We start from the raw sequence: 9,150 nt of genomic DNA, 5'->3' as shown, positions 1-9,150 counted from the left end.
TGGCCAACAGACATGTGAAAAAAGATGCTCAGCGTCACGAATCATCAGGGAAATACAAATCAAAACCACAATGAGATGTCACCTCACACCTGTCATGATGGCTATTGTCAAAAAGAAGTAACAAGTGGGGCGCCTGGGTGGCTCAGCTGGTTAAGTGTCTGACTCTTGATTTTGGCTGACGTGATCTCATGGTTTGTGGTATCTAGTCCTGCAGTGGGGCCTGTGTTGACAGTGAGAATCTGCCTGGGATCCTCTCTCTGTCTCTCTCTGCCCCTCTCTGCGCAAGCACTTTCTCTCTTTATCTCTCAAAAATAAATAAATAAAAATTTGAAAAAAAGAAATAACAAGTGTTAGTGAAGATGTGGAGAAAAGGGAACCTCTGTGCATTTATGGTGAGAATGTGAACTAATGCAAATTTCTTCAAAAAAATAAAAATACAACTACCATATGATCCAGCAATCCCGTTTCTGGGTATTTATCCAAAGAGAAGGAAAGCAATAACTGGAAAAGATATTTATGCTCCCATGCTCATTGAAGAATTATTTATAATTGCAAGGATATGGAAGAAACCTAAGTGTCTGTTGATGGATGAATAAAGAAAATGTGATGGCACAGAAACAGACACATAGACCAATGGAATAGAATAGAAACCCCAGAACTAGACCCACAAACGTATGGCCAACTCATCTTTGACAAAGCAGGAAAGAACATCCAATGGAAAAAAGACAGTCTCTTTAACAAATGGTGCTGGGAGAACTGGACAGCAACATGCAGAAGGTTGAAACTAGACCACTTTCTCACACCATTCACAAAAATAAACTCAAAATGGATAAAGGACCTGAATGTGAGACAGGAAACCATCAAAACCCTAGAGGAGAAAGCAGGAAAAGACCTCTCTGACCTCAGCCGCAGCAATCTCTTACTCGACACATCCCCAAAGGCAAGGGAATTAAAAGCAAAAGTGAATTACTGGGACCTTATGAAGATAAAAAGCTTCTGCACAGCAAAGGAAACAACCAACAAAACGAAAAGGCAACCAACGGAATGGGAAAAGATATTTGCAAATGACATATCGGACAAAGGGCTAGTATCCAAAATCTATAAAGAGCTCACCAAACTCCACACCCGAAGAACAAATAACCCAGTGAAGAAAGGGGCAGAAAACATGAATAGACACTTCTCTAAAGAAGACATCCGGATGGCCAACAGGCACATGAAAAGATGTTCAACGTCACTCCTCATCAGGGAAATACAAATCAAAACCACACTCAGATATCACCTCACGCCAGTCAGAGTGGCTAAAATGAACAAATCAGGAGACTATAGATGCTGGAGAGGATGTGGAGAAACGGGAACCCTCTTGCACTGTTGGTGGGAATGCAAATTGGTGCAGCCTCTCTGGAAAACAGTGTGGAGTTTCCTCAGAAAATTAAAAATAGACCTACCCTATGACCCAGCAATAGCGCTGCTAGGAATTTACCCAAGGGATACAGGAGTACTGATGCATAGGGGCACTTGTACCCCAGTGTTTATAGCAGCACTCTCAACAATAGCCAAATTGTGGAAAGAGCCTAAATGTCCATCAACTGACGAATGGATAAAGAAATTGTGGTTTATATACACAATGGAGTACTACGTGGCAATGAGAAAGAATGAAATCTGGCCCTTTGTAGCAACGTGGATGGAACTGGAGATTGTGATGCTAAGTGAAATAAGCCATACAGAGAAAGACAGATACCATATGTTTTCACTCTTATGTGGATCCTGAGAAACTTAACAGAAACCCATGGGGGAGGGGAAGAAAAAAAAAAAAAGAGGTTAGAGTGGGAGAGAGCCAAAGCATAAGAGACTGTTAAAAACTGAGAACAAACTGAGGGTTGATGGGGGGTGGGAGGGAGGGGAGGGTGGGGGATGGGTATTGAGGAGGGCACCTTTTGGGATGAGCACTGGGTGTTGTATGGAAACCAATTTGACAATAAATTTCATATATTAAAAAAAAAGAAAGAAAATGTGATTTTATATGCACACACAACAGAATATTATTCAGCCATAAAAAGAAGGAAATCTTGGTATTTGTGACAAGATAGATGGACCTTGAGGGCACTTGGCTAAGTGAAATAAGTCAGGCAAAGACAAATACCATATGATTTCACTTATATGCAGAATCTAAAAACAAAACAAGCAAAAACACATCAAACTCATAGATACAGAGAACAGAGTGGTGATTGCCAAAGCAGAGGTGGAGATTAGGGGATGGGCAGCCTGGGGGAAGGAGTTCAAAAGGTCCAAACTTCCAGTTATAAATTAAATCAGAGACACAGTGAACAGCATGGTGACTGTAGTTAATAATGCAGTACTGTATATTTGAAAGTTGCTAAAAGTGTAAAATTTTAACATTCTCATCCCCCATCCAAAAATCTGTAACTGTGTGGTTTGGGATGTTAACCATACTTACCGTGGTGATTATTTCACAATATATACAAATATTGAATCATTGTGTTGTACACCTGAAACTAATATAATGCTATGTCAATTATATCTGAATGAAAAAATATGGGCACAGTAAAAATATTAGTGGCTGCCAGAGGTTTAGAGGGGAGAAGGAAAGAATAGATGGAACACAGAAGATCTTTATGGCAGTGAAAGTACTCTGTGATACTATAATACTGAATACATGTCATTATACTTTTGTCCAGACCCACAGAATATACAACACCAAGGGTGAACCTGAATAGAAATTATGACCTTGGGTCAATATAATGTGTCAGTGTAGGTTCATCAATTGTAATAAATTCACCACTCTGGTATGGGATGGTATTAGTGGTGTAGGCTGTGTCTGTGTAGGGGCAGGGCAAATCTCTGTGCCTTTCAATTTTGCTATGAACCTAAAACTGCTCCAAAATATAAAGTGTTTAAGAATATTTAAAAAAAATCCAGATGGTGGCTTGGATTTGTCTTGCAAGCCATAGTTTGACAACCCATAGTCTAACACAAACCAGTTTGTGATAAAACTAAATGGGTAAAATGGGGTGTGTGTGCGTGTGGGTGGGTGTGCACGCACGCATGTGCACGCACGCATACACGCAACAACAAAATGAGAGGTTTCCAATTCAATAATAGCTGTTGAAGATGCAGTAAGTTTTTATTATTTTTGGTTCAGTACTTAGGTGAGAGTATGACCGAGTTTAAAGCGAGGCATCAGGATTATTTTCTTGCTCCCCAGGTGATTTCAAGGCGCAGTCAGGTTTGACAACCAGGATGTTAAAAGTACCAGTCAAAATTCAGTGTTCATATTGATCACCTGGGCTCTTGTTAAAGGGTAGATTCCGATTCATTTGGTCTGGGGTAGGGCTTAATACTATTGCGGTTCTAATCAGCTCTCAGGTGAGGCTGATGCTGCCGGTTTACAACACATTTTGAGGAGCAAGGTGCTCATGCTGGTTTTAATTGCCTGGATGTCTAGATCCTGTGCAAGAAATTGATGTATTTGGTCTGGGATGGGTCTGGGGCACTCAGATTTTTTAAAGCTCTGCAGGTGATACTTATGTACAGCAAAACTTGAGAATGTCCATGGCCACATGCATGGAGATTTTATCAATTTTAATTATTTTATCAGTAGCCCCAAGGTGGTCTCCTCTTCCCATCCTGTCTCTCCCTGACACATTCCACTCCATTTCAGGTCCAAACATCCAGATCAGGAGTAGCACTTCGTCCTTTCTTTCCCATCTCTGAAGAGTGGAATGTTAGTTAAGTTGGAAAGAGGAGGCTCAGGCAACCTGGGTTGGGAAGAATACGCAAAAAATGTTGGAGGGGGCGATTTAAGGGGCAGGCTGATTGAAACAGCAACCCCCCCTCCAGGCTTGGGCCTGACTTTGGGGCCTGAAAACAGCAATCTACCCTCCTGACTCCTGGCGGCACCTGACAGCCAAGCAGCTACCAAGGATTTGTCCTTCTCGGTATTCAGAATGACACAGTTGGTTGAAATGCAAGAGCGACCCCCAGTGGCAAAGGACAGATGTGGAATCTTCTCCCCAAAGGAACACCACCAAGAACTTAGAAGTGGATGAAGGTGGTGGTGATAAATGATGGCTTATGTGTACCCTGTGTGCCAGGCACTGTTGGAAGCATTTAAACATATTCACTCATTTAATCTTCTCAGCAACCGATGGCGTTGATGCTTTTATTATCATTCTTTTACATGGGAGGAAACGGAGGCACAGAAAAGGTAAATTACATGCCCAAATTCACCCAATTTAGTAAGTGGCTAGGCCGGGATGTGAACCCAGGCAGTGTGAGGTTAAGAAACCACTATACCAACTGCTCCTCCAAAACCGGAAAGTAGAAAAGATCCCCAGTCAATTTCCAGTTTTGAAAACTCTTATATTGATACTCACTCTATGCTTCCTCATATCTAGAGAACAGTCCCCTTGACATCTATATCTATGATCTGAGATAAAGTCAGAAGAGAGTTCATCAAATCAGGCAGAGAAAGAGTGAAAGGATAGAATTTGACCAAGAAAAGGAAAGGGGCAAGAGCATTTTCTGGAAACTTACTCAGAGGGATACAATCCTCACTTTTAAGAAAGTATTAAAGTACAGTCCTGGTGACATGTGAAAGGATATTATGATATAACTAAGATTGTTCTTATTTAGTAAATGTTCAAAGCGATCTGCACACTGTAAGGAGACTCAAGCTAGCCATGTGTCCTTGATAAGGCATGACAGTCTAAATTTTAACCTTTACCTTTGTAACCAACCTGGTACAGAAGAAACATGTCGTGAGTATTTTTCCTAGGCAGGGACAACCTTAGGGTTTACATGGATACAGATGTCATTTGGTCAAATTCCATGGATAGAGAGGCAGGCTGAATTTTTAAAGGGAAGCAGAAAAAAATCCATAGAGAAGTAGCATGGGGCTGGCTGTGCCACATTCTCTATGCTCTTGTTTCTGGTGAGCTTATCCGGTCCCATGACCTCAACAGCATCTGTAGCTGATGTCACCTCTGTGTGTATTTCCAAACCTGACATCCCACCTGAGCTCCAGATTCATTCTTCTGACCCCCTGCATGACAGTTCCACTTGCATATCTAATAGGCATCTCAGATTTCACGTGACATGCCTTCCCCACCCCTCATGTTCCCCAGAAAGCATCCTCAGATTAATAAATAGCATTACCATCAAGTCAGGTGTTCAAGTACCAATAGCAGAACCTAGATAATTTCTCCCATTTCTCATTTACCTCTGATCCATGAGCAAATCTTGTTGCGTCATCCAGATGCAGCTAGAATTTGTCTCAGTCACCTTATCTTCAGCTTCCTCTCCTGTTCAATCACCAGTGTGTTTCTCATCCAACCAGCTACAAACATCTCCGGACTGACTCTCCTCCACCCCCTACACATTCTTCAAAGCAGCCAGACTTACTGGCTTAACATTTAGGGGTATTTATTCTACCTCATATTCAATATCACAAATTTGAGCTTCATCCATGATTTTGTATTTTATATGTTTCAACCCTTCTATTGAGGGGATTTTGGGATACCGTGTTGCTTTACTGCAAGATGATAAATTGCAGTAAAACTCTTACGTGGGTATTTTGTAAGGCCAGTGCCGCATGTGGCCTGAATACCTGGTTTAAAACTTAAAAGGTTAGGGGTTTTCACACATGAATCAACCAGAAACCTTTATTTAGGAACCAAATAACTTTATTGAAACCAAATAACTTCATTTATTTATGGAAAACTGGAAGAAAAAGAACTGGGACGTTTTGCAAGCGCAATACTGCAAAATGCATGCTCGGCATGGTGACCAGGGAAGTCACCATGCACCCTGTGGCTATGGGAAGGCAGTCCCAATTCAGTGCTTGTCGCTGTTGCCCAGGGTGAGCTTGTCAAAGAGGTACTCTGCCAAGCCATCTTCCAGGGTCTCTATCTTGCGCAGGCTGGTGATGTAGCCCCCCAGCTCTTTGATGACCTTGACTTGCTCGTGCAGGTAGTTGGTCTCCAGGAAGCTGCACAGGTGGGCGTCGTTCTTGTCGGTGGCCAGCTGGTGCAGGTCGAGCAGGCTCTGGTTCAGGCTCTTCTCCAGGTGAAAGGCGCACTCCATGGCGTTGAGGCCGCTCTCCCAGTTGTCGCGGTCAGGCCTCACGATGTCGTGGAGGCGGATGCGGCCCCCACGCTGGTTCTGCAGCTGCATCAGCTTCTCGGCATGCTGGCTCTCCTCGTGGGACTGGCGCAGGAAGAACTTGGAGAAATTCTCCAGGGCCACGTCGGCGCGGTCGAAATAGAAGGCCATCGACAGGTACACGTAGGAGGCGTAGAGCTCCAGGTTGATCTGGCTGTTGATGGCGGCCTCGCACTGCGGGTGGTAGTTCTGGCGCACTTGAGAGGACGGCGCGGTGGCCATGGCTGGCGGCGCTGGCACCAAGGCGAAGACAGTGGTGGCAGGTCTTCCGCGAGTCTTCAGGGTCGGCACTGTCAGATTGGAAAGGTCGGCAATTCGGGGCGCTGTCAGAGTGGAAAGGAGGGTGCTCTCGAGTGGGTGCTGGGTTCAGACAGCAGCTCTGGATTGATATTGGAAATGGGGTCAGTTACGCAGGATGGGAACTAGTAGAGGGGAGATCTGTTATGTTTCTGGCATGGGGGTGGTGGTAGGAAGAGGGAAAGGCGGGCAGGGCATGAGCGCTGTGTTCCAGGTTCCATCAGAGTTTGGGTGGGGAGGGTGACTTTGCGTTGAGCACCTAACATCTATTAAGTTTTAATTTTGCAACGGTATTTCTATTTTCCAAGGACTGCCTCTTATTCTCTAATTACTCCCTTTTATAGCACCCTGTTGTCATTTTAAAACCCCATTGTCCTCAAAATTCTGAAAACAAAAATTTGGATTTTTGGATAGAATTCTCTCTTTCCTGTTTAAAAAAAAAAAAAAATATATATATATATATATATATATATATATATATATATATATATATATATATATATAGTATAGTTCATAATGATTTTCGCTTTCCTGGAATACTTAAAACTTTGCGCATTTGTATTTAGTAATAAGGGGTTTGTTTGATTAGCCTAGGTAAGTACATAGATCTAACCTACAGTTGTGAAGTCCTTTTCATTAATAGGCTTCTTATCGAATGGAAGGGGAGAGTGTGTCGATTAAGGAGTGGTATTCTGTCTTTGGGATATATGCTTTGGGGATTGCTTGTAGGTAGGCTAGGGGCTATCCCAAATGCCAAAAGCTTACCATTTTTCTTTTTTCTTTTTCCTTTTTCAAGTTATTTAAATTCCACTTAACATGCAGAGTAACATTACTTTCAGGTGTAGAATTTAGTGATTCATTGCTTACCGACAACACTCAGTGCTCATCACTAGTGCCCAGCCCCCCACATCCCTTCTAGTAACCTTCAGTTTGTTCTCTATACTTTGTCCCTCTTTTTCCTTTTTTCCCCATGTTCATCTGTTTCTTAAATTCCACATATGAGTAAGATCATATGGTATTTGTCTTTATCTGACTGATTTTGCTTAGCATAACGTACTCTAGCTCCATCCAAGTAGTTGCAAATGGCAAGATTTCATTCCTTTTTATGGCTGAATAATATTCCATCGTGTGTGTGTGTGTGTGTGTATATACATATATATATATATGTATGTGTATATATATATATATATATACACATACATACATGCCACATCTTCTTTATCCATTCATCAGTCGATGGACATTTGGGTTGGTTCCACAATTTGGCCCTTGTTGATAATGCTGCTATAATATCAGGATGCATGTACCCTTTGAATCAGTGTTTTTGTACCCTTTAGATAAATACCCAGTAGTGCACTTGATCGATTGTAGTGTAGTTCTGTTTTTAACTTTTTGAGGAAACTCCATACTGTTTTCCAGAGTGGCTGCACCAGTTTGCATTCTCACCAACAGCTGAAGAAGGTTCCTTTTCCTCACATCCTTGCCAATTCTTGTGTTTTCGATTTTAGCCATTCTGACACATGTGAAGTGATATCTCATTGTGGTTTTGATTCGCATTTCAGTAATGATTAGTGATGTTGAGCATCTTTCCATGTGTCTGTTGGCCATCTGGATGTCTTTGGAGAAATGTCTGTTCGTGTCTTCTGCCCATTTTTTAATTGGCTTATTTTTTAGATGTTGAGTTGTATCAGTTCTTTATATATTTTGGATACTAACACTTTATTGTATCTGTCATTTGCAAATATCTTCTCCCATTGAGTAAGTTGTCTTTTCATTTTGTTGATTGTTTCCTTTGCTATGCAAAAGCTTTTTATCTTTTTTTTTTTCAACGTTTTTTATTTATTTTTGGGACAGAGAGAGACAGAGCATGAACGGGGGAGGGGCAGAGAGAGAGGGAGACACAGAATCGGAAACAGGCTCCAGGCTCCAAGCCATCAGCCCAGAGCCGGACGCGGGGCTCGAACTCACGGACCGCGAGATCGTGACCTGGCTGAAGTCGGACGCTTAACCGACTGTGCCACCCAGGCGCCCCCAAAAGCTTTTTATCTTGATGAAGTCCCAATAGTTTATTTTTGCTTTTGTTTCCTTTGCCTCAGGACATGCATCTAGTAAGAAATTGCTAAGGGTAATGTCAAAGAGGTTACTGCCTGTGTTTTTCTCTAGGATTTTAATGGTTTCCTGTCTCACATTTAGGTGTTTAATCCATTTTGAATTTATTTTTGTGTATGGTGTAAGAAAGTGGTCCAGTTTCATTCTTCTACATGTTGCTGTCTAGTTTTCCCAACACCATTTGTTGGCGAGAATGTCTTTTTTCCATTGGATATTCTCTACTGCTTTCTCAAAGATTAGTTGACCATATAGTTGTGGGTCCATTTCTGGGTTTTCTCTTTCATTAATCTATATGTCTGTTTTTGTGTCAGTACCATACTGTCTTGATCACTACAGCTTTGTAATATAACTTGAAGTCTGGAATTATGATGCCTATAGCTTTGCTTTGGTTTTTCAAGATTGCTTTGGCTATTCCAGGTCTTTTGTGGTTCCATACAAATTTTAGGGTGGGTTGTTCAAGCTCTGCAAAAAATGCTATTGGTATTTGGATAGGAATTGCATTAAATGTGTAGGTTGCTTTGGGTGGTATAGACATTTTAACAGTATTTCTTCTTCCAATCCATG

The 9,150-nt window shown here is 41.8% G+C and overlaps 1 protein-coding gene across 1 annotated transcript; it reads right to left on the bottom strand.

Annotated features, from left to right (window-relative positions):
* Positions 1 to 5,680: 5,680 nt before the first annotated feature.
* On the bottom strand, positions 5,681 to 6,473 carry LOC131501920 (ferritin heavy chain-like). The gene has a single exon (XM_058712415.1). It carries the CDS (start codon positions 6,400 to 6,402, stop codon positions 5,854 to 5,856), a length of 549 nt encoding a protein of 182 aa, XP_058568398.1. The 5' UTR covers positions 6,403 to 6,473; the 3' UTR covers positions 5,681 to 5,853.
* Between the last annotated feature and the right edge of the window lie 2,677 nt (positions 6,474 to 9,150).

This window comes from Neofelis nebulosa, chromosome X, assembly GCF_028018385.1.
Source record: "Neofelis nebulosa isolate mNeoNeb1 chromosome X, mNeoNeb1.pri, whole genome shotgun sequence".
Taxonomy (NCBI): Eukaryota; Metazoa; Chordata; class Mammalia; order Carnivora; family Felidae; genus Neofelis; species Neofelis nebulosa.
Note: the sequence above shows the minus strand (reverse complement) of the source record. Positions and strands in the feature narration are given on the sequence as shown.